Source organism: Carettochelys insculpta, chromosome 1 (genome assembly GCF_033958435.1).
Source record: "Carettochelys insculpta isolate YL-2023 chromosome 1, ASM3395843v1, whole genome shotgun sequence".
NCBI classification, from domain to species: Eukaryota; Metazoa; Chordata; order Testudines; family Carettochelyidae; genus Carettochelys; species Carettochelys insculpta.
This window is the reverse complement of record NC_134137.1, coordinates 162,852,330-162,875,562: the sequence shown is the minus strand read 5'-3', so window position 1 is coordinate 162,875,562 and position 23,233 is coordinate 162,852,330. Positions and strand designations below refer to the sequence as shown.

The following is a 23,233-nucleotide window of genomic DNA, read 5'->3' as shown; positions in this document are numbered from 1 at the left end:
GTTTGCATCCAGTCAAGTTTGTCATCTGTGAGGCTGTGTTCTGACTTGTGTCTATGCTCTATATTGGTTGAAGTTCCTTAAATGACTGTGTGTGATATTTATTCGCCCAGCTACTTGATTGTGCTATGACAACATGCTCAGGACATCCTAACTGAGGAAGAGTTTGGAAAATCTAAATGGGCCTGTGATGCAGTTTACTGAAGCAAAACATAACAAATTTCAAGGCAGCTATCATTTTCTAACCAACATTTATTCATAAAATAAATCAATGCTTCATAACATTGATCTAAGCAGATTTACAGGGCAATGTTTTTAATAAGATGTGCAATTTTGCAAATATAATATATGAATTATAATTACCCTTCCCATTAATACAAGCATAATTTCCTATTATACAAAGGCATTTCATGTAGACAATATAACACAAATACTATAGCCCAATTATATTTCAAATGTCCTGTGTTTAGCCTACACTTAGTTACTTTTGCCTTTATGGGACAATCTCTTCAAGATTCCAATAACAGAAGAAGGTGATTTTACTCACTTCTTTTCTGGCCATTGGCATAAGTGAGTATGAAGTGGTCTAGGTACCAGTAAATGGGACAGTTAACCACACTGAGGTGTGTGGGTTACATGTACACACACACACACAATATTTTACATTATCCATTTTAATATTGCCTGTTTCTCATGATGAGCAATAGTACCATAGTGCTATAGCATCAGTAGAACAATTTTACAGTATGAGAATTAGCAATGCCACTGGTAGTAAAAAGGCTTTTGCTCAACAATAATAAAACAGTACCCCCAGGTTTAAATTTATACATCTGTATTTATCAAAACTATTTGTAGTAAGTGATGGAGAGTAATTAGACAGTTCTTTTTCATGAAAAGCATGGAACACACACGCACACGTGCGCGCACACACACACACACACACAGAGCTGACAAACAAGATCAATGTAAATGTTGTTAAAAGCAGTACTCTTTTTTTGTGCTGGTACTTGCTGGTACTGAGTATAGGCACCTCAGCAGCCCCAGGTATAGATTGGCTTCGGGGTGGGGGACTGACTGAGTTCCATCTCTTCTATTTTTCTTCTATTTTTTTTTTCAACAAAAAAGCACAGGTTTAAAGGAAGTTTACTTGGGAAAGGACAAAGATCAGGACAGAGGTTTTACATTTCAAAGACTCCCACCAAACTTGAACAAATTACCTCTCCTACTGCATGTAGTAGTATTGAAAGAAACAGATTGAAATATATTCTCCATCAAATAAATGCTAGTCTAGATAATTAGTAAAGGTAATTAATAAATACACCTTGGCTAAACCTCAGAGCTACAGAATCAGGATAGGTTATCCAGAGCTCTCATATCATATGTGCACACTCTCACAGTTATCTGAATTTGCTTTTTGGTTTGCTTCCTGTTCTTTTGCACGCTGTTCTTCTCACTCTCTTTGCATTTATTACTAACTTCAAGCCCTGTCTCTTGCTCATGGACTGTAGCGTTTAAAGGCTGAGCTGAATGATATGCGTCCAAAGGTGGATTCTGTGCGTGACCAGGCAGTAGACTTGATGACAAACCGTGGAGATCACTGCAGGAAAGTAATAGAGCCTAAAGTGTCAGAGCTCAACCAGCGATTTGCAGCCTTATCGCAAAGAATTAAGAGTGGAAAGGTAGGAGGAACTGCTCCCATCTGGAGATGCATGCTAAGTGGTGCTTTACAACAGGTGCATGACCATACATAGGGAGAACCATATTTAACTGCCACCATCATTTTTCAAAGGGCCATTAAAGGGATACATAATTGAAACATAAATATTACAAACGTGGGAAAGGAAAGTGAGCTGGTGTGTGTGTGGAGGGGGTTGTCAAATTTATTCTGTTGCCATTTCATGATTAAATTGTTATGTAAGCTTGTAACTCATCTTTAAAAACGTGTTGAAGAATAAAATGAAGCATACAAGATATCTAATCCGGAACAAAACTTGCTAATATGTGTATTAAACAGAGAGACAGCTGCTGCCCTTTTAAATTATGACTGAAAATTTGGCCCCACTGAATTCATAGTTGTGCATTGACTTCAAAAGGGCTAGAGTTTCACCCTGAGTTGAAATTGTAGATTATATCAATGGAATATTTACTACTTAAGCATACATATCACCATATCAACACAGTACTTTTTGTGGCTTTTTTTTGTTTTCGTTTCTTCCCACAACTTAAAATGGTGTATTTATTATTATGATTTTTTTTCAATTAATTTTATCCATTCTTTTTCTTTCAAATACTAACTTAAATGAGGCTATGTCTACACTACCAGATAAATTAGATTTTATAACTCTGGGTTTTATAAATTTGGTTTTGAGTATCCTCACTTCCCACAAAGTCCACACAAAGTCAAGTTAGTGCTGCCACACGAGAGTGGCCAAACATCACTGTAGCAGCAATGCATTGTGGGAACCTATCCCATTCTGCACCCTCTCTCCAGGCCCTGCTGCACTCCCACCACTGGTAGTGCTCACCCTGCTGCCTGATTCATGGGTCCCCACAGTTTGGGGGAGCCAGGAAGCTGACCGGCACTGCTACACCTGGGTCATGAGAGTTGGAATCCAGGTGCAGCAGGGAGCTAGGTGCTGTGCTCATCAGTTTCCCAGCTCCTGTGAGTGGCAGGGAGCAGGGAGCCAGTGCAGCAGCACCAATCAGCCTCTGGAGGTTAATGAATTTGATTCAAAGACATGGCACTTCCACAGCAGCTTTTATTTGAACTGTTATATTCAAACTTGATGTTACACCCACCTGGTTCCAGTGATGTTATGATATTGAAATTAGTGCTCCATAAATCAAGTTAATGGTATTTACAGGGAAGACAGTCAATTGGTACAAGTGAGCTAACTGCTTTAAATTCAGATTTATCTCATTGAGTAAACATAGCCTAAGATCCTTATGTATGTGAGTATTTTTCAACACCACCACTTGGACTACACATTTGCTTAAATTTAGCCACTGTTTTAAATACTTTGCTGAATATGGGCTTAAAGCGGAATTGATCATTTATAGTAAAATTTTAGTTGGGCATATGTGGTGGTAGAAAATAGCTCAAACTGACCTAATCCATGCTGGTTCACTATGCATCCTAGGGAGCAGCATGGAAAAGGAAGCAGGACACATACCCTACTCAGGCAGGGTGGACATGCAGAGGAAAGGAATAGATGGAACCTTCTCTCTTCCCTCAAACCTGAATGCACCATTTGGTGTAGCTGTGCCAGTGTCAGGGAGCATTCAGACTGAGCTTAGACTTATCATAGCTAGTTCCTCTCATGTGGGGGAGCCAAGAGGGAGTTTGTAGTTCTGAGCTACAATCTTCTTATCAAGCTGAAGTGATCTGCTTCGGGCAAGCTGGGGATTCATTATTTAGTCCCTTGGCAGCAAGTTATATGGGCTCATGGTGCCCATCAGAGTCATCCTTAGGATTTATGGGGCCTCCTATGTTTGATATCAGCCCGGTCTGTGGTGAGCTTTTTTTAGATGTGATTTCAATCTTCAGTAACACTCTATTGAGACATTTTAAACAGAACTTTTGAACTAAGGATCTGTAGACTAACACAGTAAATTCGGACACTGAAAATGTATACCTGGAGTTGGCAAATGCTACTAAATGGCTTCATTACCACTGGAGTGGCTCTTTCACAGGCTCAGTGTTCTGTTAATAGATCTGGCAGGCTTTTTCCCTTTTGGGTTAACTAGATTTTCTCTGGTGGAAGTGGAGGCAAAGAACTGGGGTAGCAAGAGGCAGGTGGATGGACATTGAAAACAAGTGGTGCCCCAAATTTTCAGGACCCCTGTGCAGCTGAACATGCAGTGCATGGGTAAGGATGGCCTGTGGTCCACCAATATTCAAGAACATGGGCCTAACTCCACCAATATTTGGTTTTATATTTTCAGAGCCATCCTGTTCAGCAGGGGCCTGGCACTGGCAGCAGTGAGTCCTCACCCCTCCTCTTTCCAGTTTTCATCCCATTCCCTGAATGATGCTAGGAACTGGCAGGGCAGAATGGGGGGCTGCCCCCATTAGCTGCCAGGCTGCCCTGGATCCCACATCCCCCTGAACTTTGAGGTGGTTGGTCTGATCTGTCTCATGGAGTAATGGCTCTGCTTGGACCCATTCTGAGCATCACTAAAAATAATAGAAACTTGGTGTCTATATTCTAATCCTTTGCTATTAAACAGAACAAGAGTTTACAGTTGTAAGCTACATACATGGGATTTTCTGTAAGATTGTTTTAAATATGTAACTTGATTAAGGCAGATTATTTATTTTAATTGTTAAAATATCATCATAGTTCAGTACTACACAGCTGCATGGTAAGGAGATGTTAAAATTAATCTTTGATTAAAACCATTATATTATGTGATATTTGGACATCCCAATGCCGAATATGATTATAATCTAAAGTGGACAGAGAGCCATTAAGGTCTGCAGGCATTTTAAATAATGGGGCTCAGGAAAGGGCAAGAGATTTTAACAGTGTAATATTGGTTAGTACTGTATTTATATAGTTATATTATATAAATGTAAAAAAACATAGCTGTGAACAAATAAAGCCTAAAACAACTTATGTTCTGGCTCCAGAAAAATTAATATAAAACAATAATCATTGGTGTAAAATTGTTCACAGCTTTACTCTCATCATCTCAAAAGTTCCTAGGAGCATGGCTTTATGCCTCCTTCTGAAACTTCCTGGTATTAATATATAATAATATTTTGTGTCTTGATCTGACATACTAAGTACAGTGCATAGAACTTATGGGTTAACATAGTTTTTGCTGTTGTGAAATATTTGAGTCTACATATTGTGACAGGAAAGAACCTCATAGTGCCACACAAAAGACATCTCTTGGAGCCATGGATCAACCCTTCCTGATTTCTCTTGTAAACACAAAATGTAACAACTTAATTGACTTCCCCTGTGGTTTTGAGTGACCTAATCCATGTCAATAAGATGTGATTATATCGGAAGCAGTTAGGGAATCTAACAACAAGGCATTTTTTTCTTCTTCCTTCATGGTTGGAGACCAATGAATAATGTAACTGACATATTCTGTATGCCCTACACAAGTTTATTGTAACAAGCAGTTCTATAGCACCTTAGAAGCTAAAAAATTTATTACATCATGACCTAATAATTTTTTTAGTCTCTAAAGTGCTACATGACTGCTTGTTGTTTGTGAAGCTATTAGACTAACAAGATTACCCCTCCCAGGTTTACTGTAGTTCATTACTAAAAGTAGAAATGAATGGCCTTAAGAAAAGAAGCATTACCATATAAGAAAAAAAAAGGAGAACTTTAAACATAGTAATTATGGCATAGTAAAGTGAGGTTTTTACTGTACTGTAACCTTCAGTTTGCATCATTTAAATCAGGATTTTTGTGACAATGTTAGCTCACAAAAATCTAAAATATCAAAGTTATGGAGAAAAGTGTTTAAGGGCTTTTCACAATTGCTGTAGTTTGTTTTATAGTCTGCTATTTTAGGAGCTAATAACAAAGTCTCTCTTTGATATTAGGAGGTGGAGATTTCTTCAGAATTCATGAGAGCCGAGCTCATGGATTGTTTACACATCAATGAGAGATTAGCTTCCAGAGCTATTTGACCACAATGTGCTATTGGGAGAGAACAATCAAAGCATACCTCATTTCATAAAATGAACAAGAGCTTGCAATTTCATGTTTTGTTATTTCTGAAGTGAATGATACATTTTTATCTGAGTGGTTTCCAAATATGTCATGCCTTCAAGTTATTTCACAGTCCATCCAGACCAAGAACACAGTTGTTGTCAATGTGGTCGCTTTTTTGACCTACTGAGATATTTTCTATGCTGTACTGCAGAACAGTGTGTGTTCATATTTTTTAACAAAAAAACAAAAAATCATTTACTTTCCTATCAGTGATAGTTAACATTATAAATTTCAAGGAAATTAATTGTAAGTGTGAACTGGCAATATAGCAAATATGAATGCAACATAAGGTTATGCTACCAAGTCCAAAGAAGTTCTATTAATACAAACTGCACTGTCGGAACACGTGGTGCATGTGGAAAACATTGAAAAAATGTTCTAACATACTGATAAATAATAAAGTTATAACTACTTTCAGAATGCTAGTGCCATCCATGTTTTCCTTCTCCCTACTATGTTTGTTGTCATGACCATCCTGATCTTAAGAGGAGACACTAAATGACCTAGTGAAGAAGTAGGCCTAAATTTCCAATTGTTTTTTTTTTCATTCTGAAATAATCGGGTTTCTCCGCTTTTCTTTGAAAAGCTATTTCACAATCAACTTGACCTCAGTGTTTCCTGTAACCTGCATTTTCCTGTGCTCAGTTTTATCTCATTACTTCTGCTTACAAACAAAACCATTCCTCTTCAGCCTTAGTGATTTATATCATTTGTAATGGTTAAAGTGCAAGTGTACTGTGATTAGTGAAAATATTATTTACTTATTTTTGTTGTTGTAATACCTCTATTCCCAAGCCAAGATTAGAGTCCTGTTGTGCTAGTCCTTTTACAAAAACATACTGAGAGCTTGAAGAATTATAAGCAGAAGAAGTGACTGCCCCACATTTAAAGCAGAGCAAACGTTGGCTGGGCTTGCTGAGGGAAGACAGTTGTGCTTAATGGCTTGGAGGAGTGAAGTCAGAAGCTGTGGCAAAAGGTGACTAGTGATTAGTTTTGTGCCACTGACTCAGCCCCCAAGCATGTGAGATATGATAGGTCATATATGCTCAAGCCTTGTGCGTGGGAAGTCCTTTTTCTCAAAGCAGTAGGCAAGCCAGAAGTTGAATATACCTCCTCTTGGAGGATGGACTGGCACCTAATACTCTGACTATAACAGGTGGATAACTTTGCATCTGGCACATGAAAGCACCAATTAGTTTAAAAAAAACCTCAACTTTTAGGTCTAATTTGTTTTTGAAAAATCATCCAGAAAGCATTGAGTGTTTACAGAGTTAAATAAAGAAAGCTGATCCTGTTAATTGTTTTATATTTTTATCTCATAATACACTCTTTGAATACACTCATGAATTTATATTAAATTGTAAATATGCACTCATACATCAACTTTTTCCCAAGTGGTACATAAAGGATAACAAAAGGAAAGTTTGCTTATTGTTGTTCATAAGTAGCTGTTGCTCATTTTTAAATTCAAAATTAAAGACTATGGTAATAAAATTAAATATAATGATTTATGCAGGGCAGAAACTGTGATTTTTGCATGAGTTTGATAAATTTCTCAGTGACTTTTTTTTGGAAAGCAAGCCTTAATCATAACTTTTTAAAAACCATCATTAAGAAATTTCTATGTATTGCTTATGTACTGGATAAGTTAGGTACCATATAACTTTGGCCCCTCTTTGTGACAGCAAAATTTTAGAAGAGCAGTAAAAGAAATGATAGTGTAATTATTCTCAGCGTAAGGTAATCGTGTGTTGTTATCCACCTAAAAGTGAACGTGTTATTCGCTGGTGTGAAGTGTTTTCAGACAGACAACATTTGGTCAAACAGCATTAACATTTAATATTTAAAAAAAGTGCTGTACACAATAAGTTTCCTGAACATGTTTTTGAAAATACCAATGTGGAAGTATTTGGAACCTTTTTTAGTCTGTCTTCCTTCACCATAAAATTATTAAATTATTTAATATACATTTTACTCCAGTACCACTAAATATTTATATTTTCATCTTTGGATACTTTGACTTGTTAGGTTGAACATATTTTGTAACATGCTGTCTGGAAACCTGTTATGTGCCATTAGTTTAGCAGTTCTGGGGGAAGGGATAAACCAGATGTTGCCTTTTAGTTTATGATTCTAAAAAAATATAAAGTTTATGATTTCAATTGGCAATCTCTCTCTCTTTCTCTCTCTCTCTCTCTCTCTCTCTCTCTCTCTCTCTCTTTCTCTTTAGCCTTTCATCCCTGTGAAGGAACTGGAGCAGTTTAACTTTGATATACAAAAATTGCTTGAACCACTGGAGGCTGAAATTCAGCAAGGGGTGAATCTGAAAGAGGAAGACTTCAATAAAGATATGGTAAATTCGTTGTGATGGAAGTATGAATGAACTAGGAATGGAAAAATGAAGAAAAAAGCCCAGGCAGAAATTAGAAACCTTTGCATCTGGACCTTTATGTTGTACTTACACAAATTCTAATTATGCTATTTTATATTATGAACTCAGTGGGCCCAGTTTAGCATTTATTTTCCTGAGTAATACTTAAGTTTTAGTGACATTTCTTTATGGCTAGATATTATGCAAAGACATGATTGTCTTTGTGTGGTTATCAATACTGTAGAACAAACCTGTGGTGTAGATTTTGTATTAATACCAGTAATATGTAATTATTAGTTACCTGAAAAAGGCAAACTTTTGAGACATCTTAATTTTCTGTATTAGAAAAAAGTATGCAAGTGCAGCTGTAGAAAATCTAGGCAACTGGACCATAAAGAATGTAGACTAATCCAAGTTTAATGTTCATTGGAATATGAATATGTAATTTACATATGCATCAATTAATTCTACATACATCTGATTATATTATCTATTGCACATAACATTTGATGTGCATTTAGCCGATTTTCCTTTCACACATTGTTCATGAACAGTTTGCCAATGTCATGTTCTAATTGCTATTTTTATGAAATGAATACCATTGGAACAGTAGATGAAGAAGCTTCAGCATTAAAAGGGTTAACATCAATGATCCGCACTGCCACTCTTGCTATCCTTAGAAATACTAAATCATGACCCACTTTCAGGCCCTTTTCACTGGAATGCCACTCCTTGGATAAGTCAACGCTAGCAGGTTTTATCAGCAAACTTGGTGTTTTGTCGATAAAACATAGGAAGCATCCAGATTCCCAAGGTGTTCTGTCAACAGTAAATGAACAAAACACAGCACTTTTGCCAGCAGCCTTATCCCACTCCCCAACAGAAAGCCCATCTGGACATTCCAGTAGGCCCTCTGCAGACAGACAGGGCTTCCAGAACATCAGGCAGCCCTGTCTGCTGTGCTTCTATTTGGCCATTTAGCCGATAGAGCAGCCAGGCAGTAGGCCACACTCTGTCCTAAGAGCAGATTGCACTTGCGATCCACTTCTCATAATGGCCACGATTTGTTGACAGAAGTTTTATTGGAAGATATCTTCTGACAGAAAGTTCTGTTGACAAATCACTCCAATCTAGACATAGCCCTTGAGGGTGTGTCTACATAGCAGCATTATGTGAGAATAATGGCCGCTATTCTGAATTAATTTTGCAAGCGTCTGCACAGCACAACCACTATTTCAAAATAATTTCAAAATAGCAGATGGTTTATTTCAAATTCTTTAAACTTTATTCTGTAAGTAATAGTGCCTATTCTAAAACAGATATTTTGAAATAGGAGTTGTATCAACAAAGAATATGGGGCTTTTTCTAAATAAGCTACAGTGCTTGCAGGGGCTTTAATCTGAAATGGACTCTATTGTGCATGGTCATTAGCTAGCAGTATTTTAATATGCATTTTGTGTGTAGAACCACTGTTTTTAAATGAAATATTCCAGAAAATCTATTCCAGCATAGCTTAATCCGAAATAACACTGCTGTGTAGATCTATCCAGACTGACCAGTGATAATGGTAATTTTGTACATAGCTGTCCTCTCCATGGTCAGAGCAGTCAGGTTGTTCTGCAAAATCAAATGCTTGTTACTTATGAGGAAGTGCAGAGCATCCTACATTTTTAAACAGATGTTTTAAGCCAGTCATTTGATGTAAATTCTAAAATCAGTGTCAACACATCTGTTTGTTTTTTACAAACAACATTACTAACATTTTACACCAGCATTAATTTGAGTTATTGTGTTTGGAAGATATCGGCTGTGTCTACACTAGCTCCCTACTTCCAAGGGAGCATGGTAAGTAAGGTGTTGGGAGATTGTTAATGAAGTGATGTGCTGCATATGCCGCTCTTCTTTAAGCTAATTCTCCCCCTGCATCAACTTCTAAATGTTAAACTTAGAAGTGCTGGCTCGTGTGTAGCCACAGCTAACCAGGTAGTACTTCAATGTGCCTGGGCAACTTTGCAGTCCCTTTAAGTTGCTCTAGCACTTCGAAGTACCGGCGGTTTAGCCGCAGATACATGTGAGCCGACACGGGAGAATTAGCTTAATGAAGTGCTGCATATGCAGCGCAATGCTTCATTTATAATCTCTTGACACCTTACTTACCATGCTCCCTTCAAAGAAGGGAGCTAGTGTAGACAAAGCCATCAAGTTTACCACCAGAGCAGATCTTCAGCAGGCACAAATTGTCCAAGGCTCATTTTGCCCCCTAAAGTATTATAAAGAATATAGTGTAGTTCATATATAAAGTAAATTTCAAATTCTAAGGTTCCCCAAGTTTAGTGGTATAAGATTGACTTTACCTTTCCTAAGGAAAATCTAGGACGTATTGTTAAAGATTGTTGCCGTAGGGACCTTTTTTCATTTTTCAATGTTGATGTATGTAAGTATGAATAGTGATAGTGCAGTTATAAAAACATCCATCCCTGAATCAACTTCATTGTATTGAAGAGCAAACAAGGAACAGTTCTTGTGATTCTTTTGTGGTGCCATGAACTGGTTTAAAGTCTGAATTACAACAAAGTATTGGAAAAACACATCAACTGGTATCATCCATAGTTTAAAAAATTTACCAGAGTTTTGGTTATTTGTCTTTGTTTTTGTTTTTTGTTTTTATTTTTTGAACTAGTCATAACTTGTGGACGTTGCATGGAAACTAATCTCAAACAGCTGCAGATTTCTTGAGTTGTGCTTTAATAACACCTTTTAAAGAGTTTTACTTGTTTTTGGTGCTCTGGTTACTAACAAGAATTAACTCTCTAGAATGAAACTAACAGCACACACCAGGGCTATGTCTCCACTAGAAGCATCTGTCGGCAGATGTTACTGTCAACAGAGTAATCTCGACAGAACCTCTGCCGACAAAGTTCTCATGTGGACCAAGCCTAGGTGATTATTTTCTCTTCTGGATGTATAGTATTTACATATATGTCTCTTGACATTTAGTTACTAATTAAATTGAAATACAATACTTTTTTTTTAAATCAGAGTGAAGACAATGAGGGCACAGTAAAAGAATTGCTGCAAAGGGGAGACACTCTGCAGCAAAACATCGCAGATGAGAGAAAACGAGAGGAAATAAAGATAAAGCAACAGCTGTTGCAGACTAAACATAATGCGCTCAAGGTATAGGAGCCAAGTTTATGACCATATTTCCTAAAATAACATTCTTTTTTTTGTTGTTGTTGCAGGGCAGTATTCTCCTTGGATAAATGATGTTCAGTTATTCTTTTGCTATCTAATAATTTTAAACTGTTCAACTGTATGTATTCATTTGCTTCCACATTTCTGATCAAACATTTTCAGTCTCTTGACAGATAACCAAAATGGTTACTTAAAAAATCTGTGTTAAAAATGTTTTATCCTTCCAAGAGTTTATTTTCAGATCATTATGGAGAATTAGACGAGAAGGATTCAGTTGCCTAACAATACTTTTATAACTCAGCGTTTGTTGTGTATATTACACCTACTGCACTTCAGACACCTGGCCTTAGATTAATTTATCAAAGATAATTTTTGAAGGATTTTTCATTTGTGAAGTTTAACATCTTGCACTGAACAAAACTAAATTTTGTTAGCTCTGGAGTCCTTACCTACCTGAAAGTTATACATGCTGTATTATTTTCTTGACAGTGCAAGAGCACTGTGCAGTATTTCTCCTAACTAAGATAGTTGGGACCTAGGGGGATCACCCAGACTGGTAAGATGTTCTGTCGCTGCCTCCCCTGTTATCTTTGGTGCCTCTGTGCTGTGCAACTTTGGCTCATAGCCCTGACGTCAGAAGTCTGTTTCCTGCATGATGGTCTCACGGGGCTTCCAGCAACCTAGTTTAGTCTTTCGGCTTGACTCCAACAGCCCTTCCAGGCCCAAACTTGCTACCTGTGGTGGCAAGTCTCTCTTACTAAATACTCAGAAGTAACAGAAAGTTCACTGCCTTGACAGAAGCACTTCTATTACCTCTGCTGGGTTATACAAGTACCTTAACACACACTGTTAGTGAAACAAACAATAAGTAAATTAACAGAATCTTAGATACAAATGATTTTGAGCAAAAGTGAAAGAGGCATGCCAGAGTAACAGAACACAAAAGTGTCATCGTTTCTAGTGTCTAAAATCTAACTCCAGCAAATCTAGCTCTTTCTACTGTCATTTCAAGCTATGAACATTCCCCAACCTGTTTTTAGCAGGTTCCATCTTTCATAGATAGAGAGCTTTGGTTGCTTTGTTTTCTCAGGCTGTGTTTACACTACAAGATAAATTCTAATTTAAGGCAGTTAGCTCTATGTAACCCTAAATACCATTAGCTCGATTTAGGGAGCACTAACATTGATATAACAATATCGTTGGTACCTGATGGGTGTAGCGTCAAGCTCAAATTCAAAAAATTTGATTAAAGGCCAGTGTGAAAGTGCCACATCTTAAAATCAAATTTATGATCCTCCAGAGGTGCCCTGTATGTAACCCACAATGCTATTGGTGCTGTGAGTGCATCTACCCATTATAAATAGTCCCAGGGCAGTGTTTCTGGTTTTGTCTCCACACTTGGTATTTTTTTCTTCACTACCCAGGGTGCCAGCTGCTGCCCCGCCTCAGCATGTGGCAGCAAGGCTGTTGGGGTGGGGGGTCATGTGTGCATAAGAGACCAAGAAACTTTTTCTCAGTGGTTTACATTTGTGTGCACACTCTCTTCCCTTCCCCACAGGCACCACATAGTCAGGGTCTTTCCCATCTCAGCCACAACACATGGGTAGCCACAGACCCAGTAAAAGAATGTGCCTGCCTTTCAGTGCTGACCATGCTGCCAGGCAACACCATGTTGTGGCTTGTGTGTGGTTAGGGCTCCAAGGGCAGGACAAATTTTCAGGGGCTTGATGCTGCGGGGGGGAATTCTCCCCTGGTGGCTGAGATATTCATGTGGGTCTACTTCAGCTGTCCCCCACCAAAAGTATTTTCAAGACCTTTCTGCCACTGGGAGGAAGTCTCCCCCTTTATGCCGCTGGGGGGTAAGTCTCACCTGCTGGCTGTGATATGCGGGGGGGACTACTTCAACTGTTTCAACATTTCAACTATTTCAGCATTCCAGCCGGCTCTGCAGCTGCAGACCATAACAGCCCCCCACCCTCAATCCCAACAAAAATATTTTGAGGGGCTTGCTGCCCATTGCAGACACCTGCTGCTTTGGTATTTCTGTAATATTATCTTTTTTCTAACACTTCTTATCTTTCTTCATGCTTTGGCACCCCCAAAACACAGAGTGAAGTACCAGTTGAGGTTCCTGCTTCCATTATAAGTTCAGTGTATGGGATTTCATTGCCATCCCCCATGTTGGCAATGTCTATGTAGTGAAAAGGGGAGACAAAAACTTTTTTTTCCCGATACTTGTCTATCCTATTTCTTCTAACTTTGCATCCCTTCATGCAGGGAAGAGTGGGTGGAGGGCCAGTTGACAATACAGTCTGTTGCTGTGTTTTTTTCAGGAATTGGATTTAATCACAGGATGGGGGGCAGTTGAACTGGGTGGCCAGTTGAAAACACAGCCTGTGCACATAAGCCTTACAGTGCACTGGAAAGCCAAAGATCATCCCCTCAGCAACTCTCTTTCTTCATAAACTTTACTATTATCTCTTTCTTCAAGCTTTTCAGGTTCCCTGTATTATTTTCAGGGATCAGATGCAATCACGGGATGGGAAAAACGCAAGTGGATGTTCAGCTGAGAATTCAGTTACAGAAGAAAGAGATTTCTTTTAACTTTACCATGTCTGTGGATGCCCTACTTTTCCTTCCTTCTGATGGGAAAAATGGACAGTTGCTTAACATAGCTGGGGAATGAGGAAAATGCAATGTGGGAAGATGATGTCAAAGACCACTGAGCATACTTAGAATGCTATAGGGAGCAGGGAACTGTAGGATAGGTTCCCACAATGTAGTACTCAACAGTCGATGTTTGCCAATTGAGTGTGGTAGCAGTGAGCCAGACTTTGTGAAGAGCACATGGGAAGACAGGGATAGTCAAATTGAATTTATAAATTCCAGAGTTACAAAATCAATATTCATAAATTTGATTTTATCTTGTAGTGTAGATGTATATTCTGGAATATTTTCAGCAGGTTGTTATAGTTCCAGAGTTTATTTTTGTCTTCAGAGCCAGGAAGCTCTCTTGAAAGCGCTCAGCTTTGTCTCTACTGACACCGTATTTTTAGCAGTTTCTTGAGTGTTACAATAGGGATGATTTTCCAGCCAACTTCAGTGCAAACAAGTAACGCTGTGCCTTTGTCTCTGTGACAGCAGGCTCAGTTTTCAACTGAGCTAAAGTGGACATTGATCCATATATTTCACAATGATTTTAATGAACTGTGTGATGCCAGTTTTCACCTGATATTTTACAAGACACATTTTAAGTGGCTACTGTGACAACATTGTGAGAGTTTTATTTGATATTTCCTGTTACACAGCAGAGAGCTCCTTTAAGGTACTTGTAGGGTCATAGTCCAGCCTTGAATCTGGCGACCCGGGGGCTGAATTCCAGAGCACCAAAGCTCACCCAAATGCCCTTTTAATCAGTACCATGGATGCAGTAACCTGGTAACTGTTCCTGTAAACAATCTAGTAATAAAGCCTAATAGCTGAAGATAGTAAGCAAAATGACAATCTGACAAGCAGTAAGCATCTGGGTTCTTGAAGAAGATTTTAAGGAGACTGGCAATGCCTTCAAGGAGTGATACAGCAGGAAGGGCACATACTGTGGGCTGTAGGAAGGGTTGTTTTACATTGTGATATCATTCATTGATCATACCACGTATCTTTAGAACCCATCAAAGCAGGTTCCTTTCTGTCATTGATATTGCTTGAGTTGGCACATCAAAATGACACATCATATCGCAAGATTTTTTTTTTTGGGAAATTTGTGGTCAATTACAGTCAAAAGTGTAACAGCTTTTCCAGTGTACCAGTGAGATCACAAGAAACAAGAAGATAACTTTGGGGAAAAAATGCTCAATCATGATGTCCCAGAGAAGAGAGGAACAGGTCTCATAAATGAACATGTAGATTCTTTCCAAAATCTGTTTATTTATTTAAGGCCTTATCAGGGTGAGCCAGGGATTGAAGAAAAAAATCTTTGTTGAATATTAATTCTTAAATGATGCATGATCATGCAAACCCTCGTGTTTCAGGATATAAGATAATGGCTGCCTAACTGGGGGTTAGAAGAAAATTTTCCACAGGTGCAGACCATCTGGTAATTCCACTGCCTACTGTAGGGTTCTTGAGCCTTACTGCAATTCCTCTTCTAATCAATATAGGAGATGGGTTACTGGACTCTTCCAATATAACATTTCCAAAGTACTTATCAGTGAGTGAGTGCTTGAATCCAAATTAAAAAAAAAAGTTAGTTATTTTTGTTCTCTCTCTCCCCACCTCTATGCAATAGTCTTCACTAAACTCTACCTGGGTTTAGGAGTTTGATGTGCTTACACTTTATTACTGTTATTAACAAAACAGCATCTTTGATTTCCAGGTGGATTTTCTCAATTTTTCACAGCTTTTTATGGTTTCACTAAAACAGCTCCTGAAGGCATTATACTATTCTATATATTTTAGTGAACACTTGAAGTTCATTAGGTGTTCGTTTAGGGAAAACAAACCACATGCATGCAATTCATAATTTGTACTAAGGTGATATAAGAAAACCATTTCATTTGCACAGTTGTTGTAAAACGTTGTCCTTAATTATGATAAAGTGGCATTTAGCTCCATGCTATTGACCAGATCATTATGGGCCATATTTACAAGGAGTGGGGTGATTGATTTTCTTTTTGGTGACTCAGTAGAGGCATTGAACCTTCACAGATATAACTCAATGGAATATCTGACAGTTTAATTAAATTCAAGCAGTGTATATATTATGTAAAACAGAAAACAGGTAATGTAATATTTTTCATTTTTGTTCATGGTAAGTAAATCTTTTATAAAGTAAAGTTAAAATGGCACAGGTAGGCCACATCTAGATGGCCTGTTAGCATAAGTGACTGGTGACAGATGGGGGCTTAGCCATCAGAGGCACGTCCACGTGGCCTATGTAGTGCTGGCATGCCCCCTGCTAACAGTAAAATCTCACACGGCTGTACTAATTAGTTGGAAGAGTTTGCAAATGGTCCTCCATTTGCAATTTTGTGACCTTCCATGAGCATAGTGCTGCCAGCAGCAGCACTGTGCAAACGGGCAGTCTAGACATGGCCTTAGTGTGCACTTACTTCCACATTCCATCCTGGTATAACATTAAAGTAAAGAAAATCTGAATCTTTACTGAATGACTAACTACCCTTTGCAGTATTCTATGCTTAAGTTAGACTGAGGCAATATCTTGAACTCAGTGTATTCATGTGTGAGTATAGAATTTAGACCCATCAGAGTCATAAACAAAAAGCTGAATTTTCATGTAAATTGTTCACTCCTTATAAAAAAAAAGGCCCATTTGTGTAAAATAAATCTCTGCATAGAAATTATTTTCTTATGAGTATCCTTTAATAAGTCACATACTTAACTTTGGTAGGATGTGAGAAACTCACTCATGATTAGGTTTACATTAGGCTAAATTTCCGGCTGTCTGATGAGATACTTTAGTCTTAGCTACCCTGATTGTTGGTGAATTTCTCCACAAATCACATTGGAATTGTAAAGCCTCTTTAAGTAGAAAAAGTTGCCCATGGTAGATTTAGGAAAATATAGAGGCTGAGTTCAGTTAATCTTATCAGAATATAATTTACAAATGGAGCTAATGTCCTTAGGTACTTTTATTATTGTTTTTCTACCGTATACACACATGCCATCATGTATATTGTAATTATTTTATTGATATTCTAATAATGTCTGCACTGTGAACAGGATTTGAGGTCTCAAAGAAGAAAAAAGGCTTTAGAGATTTCTCATCAGTGGTATCAATACAAGAGGCAGGCTGATGACCTATTGAAATGGTTGGATGACATTGAGAAAAAGTTAGCCAGTCTACCAGACCCCAAAGATGAACAGAAGCTAAAGGTAATGTTGTTTTGGGATGACAATGGCATAGTATTTTTGGCATAGTATTTTTTTAATGTAAAAGACCAAAAATACTACAAATTTCTCTCTCTGTCTTTCTATTTCTACCTCTCTATATAGATATTTTTACACATACACAACTGTACTTTATTATCTTTTTTATAACATACATATTGACAATATGATGAAACTGGCATATTAATTGTTGTAGATGTTGTTTCTTGTATTCTTGTGTTATACTGACTGTCATACAAGTGATATAAAACACTCTTAATAAAGTCTTCTTTTTATAACTGACAGTGTGCACTGTGTTAAGAAATACCAAGTGTTTTCTCGTAAAAAATGTAATTGACTTTATGTATCTTTGTTCCAGATAAACAAATGACTTATCGATATATGGATGACTTCTTTCTCATGTTAGCACATTCATTTTCATCAAAACATTCATAAGTCACTATCAAAATTCTACAGAGTTGTTCACATATTGTCAAAAAGTTTTATTTTCTTTATTTTTATCGTCTTTGTTTGCTTCATTCTCTGAGTTTCCCACAAAGTTAAAAAAAGAAGTTAACTAATATAAACAGCTGTATGTACTTAATGTTAATTGTAATAGGTAAGAGTGATCTCTCCAATTGTCCATCATTGTGCTAGGGAGAATTATACAAATGAAATTGTTGACCTGCGTTAATAGCATTCAGTGTACACTAGTTATCAATATCTCAGAATCCAAATGGCAGGAAGATTGTTGATGCTTAGTTTTGTTTGTTTTGTCTAAATGTAAAATAAGACTTAACTGTACATTTTTAATTGTAACAATAAAGTGGAAAATCTTTAAAATGAGAGTTTTGATAGTTCGAAATTAATTAAACTGTCCTGGGCTATGTATTGGTTTTGCTCACTAGGAAATTGATGGAGAATTGGAGAAGAAGAAAGAAGAGCTGAGTGCGGTGCACAGGCAAGCTGATCGCTTGTCTAAGAATGGGGCTGCAAAAGCAGTGGAACCAACCCTGATACAGCTCAGCAAGCGCTGGCGAGATATTGAGAGCAAATTTGCTCAGTTTCGAAGACTCAACTATGCACAAATTGTGAGTTGTTACTGGCAAACCTATATGTTTGCAACTACTACTGCTAACAAAACCCTACTAACAATAAGAGTTTTAGGTCAATGTCAACTCTTCTAATAACAAAAATTATTGTCAGAAAGAGGGACAAACTTCATACTCCAACAGGAAAAAGAACTTTTGTTCTAAAATTCTCTTAAATTTAATTGACCAATGACAGAAAACTCAGCAATGAAAAAAACATGTTGATTTTTTGTTGCTTCATTCTTTTTCCATAACGTTACCAATTTGAACCTGTCAGATTACCATGCATTTATTCAGTAAACATGCAATTCAGAAACAACTCATTATTTTCAAACTACCATCTCATGCAAACTATAATTCTGATTTTTTTATTCATAGTATATAATATACACACTTAGGAAGACATTGCAAAATTTCTTCTTTTACTACATGTGCATTGCCTTTTCTTCAAATACTTCAAATATTGGAAGAATTTCTGATCAGAAATTATACTTTTATTAATTGAAAGGGTGAAAGCATAATTTTATAAAATATCTTTCCTTTTTTAATGGTTATGAGCAATTTAACCACTTATAAGGTATAATGATTACATCAAGACCTGCATAATATGGGGCCGGGGAGGAGAAACTCACTGTTGCAGGTACCTAATCTAAACAAACACCATGCAATGTATTCATTTCACCTCAGCTCAACCTGTGTAATAAAAAATTTCCTTATGCTTGTCATCAGATCTTTACCATGGGTTCTCCCTTCTTGTTCTACTTCTGTGCTCACTTCTTTCTCACCTTTTGATTTTATTTTAATATGGTTAAGATTTCCTCATGAATATAAGCATTGATACCAAAGAAGTTGATCACATAATGTGCAGTTCCGGAATTGTTATTGGCAAATGGGCATTGCCACAAAAATACTCAATTTGAAATGTTTTGTTGCTGTGTTTTGATTAGAGATGGGTTAATGGAAAGATACATATATGATTAATATGCACTTTATTTTACAAATATTGAGAAAAATAAGAGTGCACAAACTTTTGTTCCAGAAACTGCTTTCTTCTTTGCACTAAGCTTCTGAAAGTGTATGTGCTTATCTTTTGGGCTGAAATCACATGTAAAGAACAGCACTGACGATATATGTATTGCTGACAGATAATTAAAGAAATATTAAAATGTGTTTACATATTGTCTTGTTCAAGCTGATTACACCATTAATCTTATGTTTAACATTGAACTTAATTATTGTGATGAATCAAATATTTTTAAAATTTGACAATGAGCATCTACAGGATACATCGTATAAACTGTTTTTCCCTATTGAATATATTCATTTAATAAGAAAATTGATTGTAAGGATATACGTTATCCACATATAAACATTCTGTTGACATTGCACCATTTATGTAATCTATTATGCACTTTCATGCAGGACTTGTACACATTTTAAAAACTGAATTTACAATACAGTAAAAGCAATATTTACGATGAAAAATGGAGAAATAGTTAAATAAGGAACCAAAGTATAATTATTTAAATTAGTCAACATTTTATTTACTTTAATCTTTTTAAATCCATGAATCCCTATGTAACATGCTTAAGACAGTTAAATATTTTAGATGAGGTTGAAATTTAAAATGTGGCTTATTATATGGAAGAATCCATCCACTAATATATCTGTGAAATTAATTTTTCAGCTATTCAGTGGAATTTTATATGTATAGTGTAACTCTTCTTATGCTTTCTTCTGTTTATAGTAATAAATGATAACTTGCAGTATTGAGAATGGCAATGACAGGCCCCTATGTAAAATATTACTAGACTTTCACAATAGGAAATAAAGTTGCAGTGACAACATGATCTAATGATGTAAATTTATGAAATGCAAGTAATTGTTTACGGTACACAGCTTCAGTGTTTAACTGTGACTCATTATGTTTCCTTTGGCAACTGAACCTCTCATTGACTCAACTCCCCTTTATGAAAAATTAGAATAGTATTTACCTACCTCACAGGGTGTTATGAAGTTTAATTATTGTTTGTGCAGCACTTTAAAAATACAAGCCATCAAATATGATACACTGAAGCTACATCCAAAATACAAGCTGATTTCAACCAAAAGTAGTTCCTCAGATATTCCATAACTTCAAAAACAAATAAATAAAGCCAACAGCAAAACACATATAAGTAAAGGGCAAGCATTAAAAAAGAAAATGTAAGCCTGCTAAGAGATCATCCTTTCCTTACTGAGACACCAAGACATAAGATTGGTGCCATGAGGTGCCCACTAATTAAAAGTGATGTATTATAAGGCCAGGAGGGTTTGCATGAGTTGTGTAAGTGCTTCAGACAATGGTGGATTAGCCACTGAGCCAATGGGGTCCCAGAAAAATGGGCACCTGCAGGCCTTGACCCCAATCCTTAGTAAGAGCACTGGGCTGGACAGAAGAGTGGGGCAAGTCCCTGCACCCTCATCCCATTGTCTAGCTGGACTGCAGCGGGGTGCATGGGCTCGTTGCAGACTGCAGGCAGAAGGATTGGGCATTATCCACTTATCCTGCCCCAGGGCTCCACAAAACCGAAATCCATCTCAGCCTTCAGAGAAAATCTTTCTACTTCAGTGTCATTACAGTAATCATGAGTAGTATGAGAAGCTAGTAAAATTCTGCATAAACAGCCAACATTATGAGCAAGCTTGCTCAAACTTTGGTAATCCAACAAAACAAAACAGCAGTCATGTAGCACTTTAAAGACTAACAAAATGATTTATTCGGTGATGAGCTTTTGTGGGACCGAAAGCTCATCACCTGTTACATCATTTTGTTAGTCTTTAAAATGCTACATGGCTGCTGCTGTTTTGTTACAATACAGACTAACACAGCTACCGCTCTGTTACTATTCAGTAAGCCAAAGCATTGATAACAAGAAGCTTTGTAGATGTTTTTTGTCAGTTTGCAGTACAGAATTAGGATATACAGTTTGAACATCTCTTTTCTGGCACTCTCTCATCCAGTATCATCTTTAATCCAGCATGTTTTTAGTTAGCAAAATGACCACTTATCATGGGTGTGTCTGAATTTCCCTTGGTCCCATAAAGTTTGTTTACAGACACCTGTCCTGGCTCTCAGTATTCTGCAGTTTTATTGAACTGTAATCTACCCCTCAATGTCTTCTAAGAGCTGAGTAAGCAGTGGGAGTGTTGGTAATGCTGCTTGACAATTTTGGCCTCCCATAGTCTGGCAAATTTTCTTGTTCGGTACCAGTGAGGTCCTGAGGGTGCTGGACTAAAATGGTTAAACCTGTATTAGTATCAAATGGGAATAATTTTGCTTCCCATATTTCACATTACTCCATTTTTTGTGCTGGAAGGCCTCCCAGAAGCATACAATATCCATTATTTACATATTGATTCTCTCTTTAGCACAAATAGTAAAGATGTGATTATTTATCAGAGGTATTACTGCTAAAATAGTGTCCAGCCTGAGTCAACAATATTATATAGCTTGGGAATCTTCTCACCATTTTGGACCAAAAATATAGCTAGTGTCAGGGGTATTAGATTCTTGTCAGTAACTGTTGATTTTACCAGACACACACAAACCACTGAAAAATTTCCATTGATAAATCAAAATGTACAGCTTAGCAAAGTTAGAAGAATGCTGCTTTTGAAAATTTATAATACCTTAATTTAAGGATATATACATTGTACATTTTTCGTGTGATGTTGACATTTGTGTCTTAACAGACATAAATATTTTACATTTCACTATCAGTGGTTAAAACCTCTAATTTTCTACAAGTGTGAAATATACATATGCTATATATGCTTAAAATAAATATTAATATCATTTGTTGAAATTATATAAGCAAATTGAATTCTGACAAGCCTAAATGTAACTCAGTATAATAGTAAGGAACAAGGCCAATATTGTAATATCATCCCTTGTTAAGAAAAAAGGGAGTTTTGGATAAATCTATTGAGTATTCTCTTTACTCCCAGTTTGATAGTGTATAGAGAAATTAATATCCAGTACATTAAGCAGAATAATGTTTTGAGAGAAAATAGCAAATATGCATAGCATATCCTGGGAGCAGAGGATAATTTGGATATGTTTAAAATGCAAATTAAATATAATGAAACTGGCACATCAGGAATGAAACTGTTCAAGACCTAAACCCACCTTAAATGTGAGATATCAAGAAAAAAGTTGCAATCTTTTCTTGAAACTCCAGTGGTGGCACATGTGTAATATAATAGGCTAAATTTTATCCTTAGACATTTCCAGTTAAATCCCACCTGGAAAACGTACATCCCATGACAAAATTTAGCCCCTTATTTCTGTGTTCAAGGTTTGATATCACCTTGGTAAAAAAAGTTAACTTGGAAATAAATTTATAGGCAGAGCAGATCATGAAGTGCAAGTGTTATTGAGTTATTGAAAACAAAGGCTTTATGTTGAGTATCCAGAAATTCCAATGACGTCCATGGGAGCTGCAGATGCTTTAAAACTTTGAAAATAAGTCTCTCTCTCATTGGATATTAGCGATATTATACCTATGTAAATAATGCCCATCAATACAAGTGGTATGCTTGTTTCCCTTATTTTTACTCCCATAAATGCTAGTACATGATGACAATAACTTAAATCTAGGGAGTATATTTCTAGGTTAGTATTACACCTGAGTGTCTAGATTAACTCAACCTTTGTAATCATGCTAAAACCATAAACAATGCACTAATTGTCATATTTTTACATAATTATTCTAATGTGTCAACTAAATCTAAGAAGTCCAAACTCTACTGTGTAATGTAGGGGCAAATTTCCTTTTCAATTTATTTTGTGAAGAATTTTGCTACAATTCATATCCTTTTTTATTTGTTTTACTTTCTCTCCTAGAAAAATTTCTCCTAGGGAGTAGTAACTGGGGAATTCTGAAGTAACTTTGTTGGAGCTCATAAAC

The 23,233-nt window shown here is 36.8% G+C and overlaps 1 protein-coding gene across 11 annotated transcripts in view; it reads left to right on the top strand.

The window, feature by feature from the left end:
• DMD (dystrophin) overlaps positions 1–23,233 on the top strand; it is a 2,199,436-nt gene that overhangs the window by 1,044,585 nt on the left and 1,131,618 nt on the right. For 10 of the 11 annotated variants that reach the window (XM_074994601.1, XM_074994584.1, XM_074994539.1 and 7 more), the window contains 5 exons: positions 1,506–1,676; positions 7,969–8,091; positions 11,149–11,286; positions 17,044–17,196; positions 18,099–18,281. In XM_074994601.1, coding sequence (XP_074850702.1) covers positions 1,506–1,676; positions 7,969–8,091; positions 11,149–11,286; positions 17,044–17,196; positions 18,099–18,281 — 768 coding nt within the window. The remainder of the gene's footprint in view (positions 1–1,505; positions 1,677–7,968; positions 8,092–11,148; positions 11,287–17,043; positions 17,197–18,098; positions 18,282–23,233) is intronic. The other variant, XM_074994607.1, reaches the window with a different exon arrangement.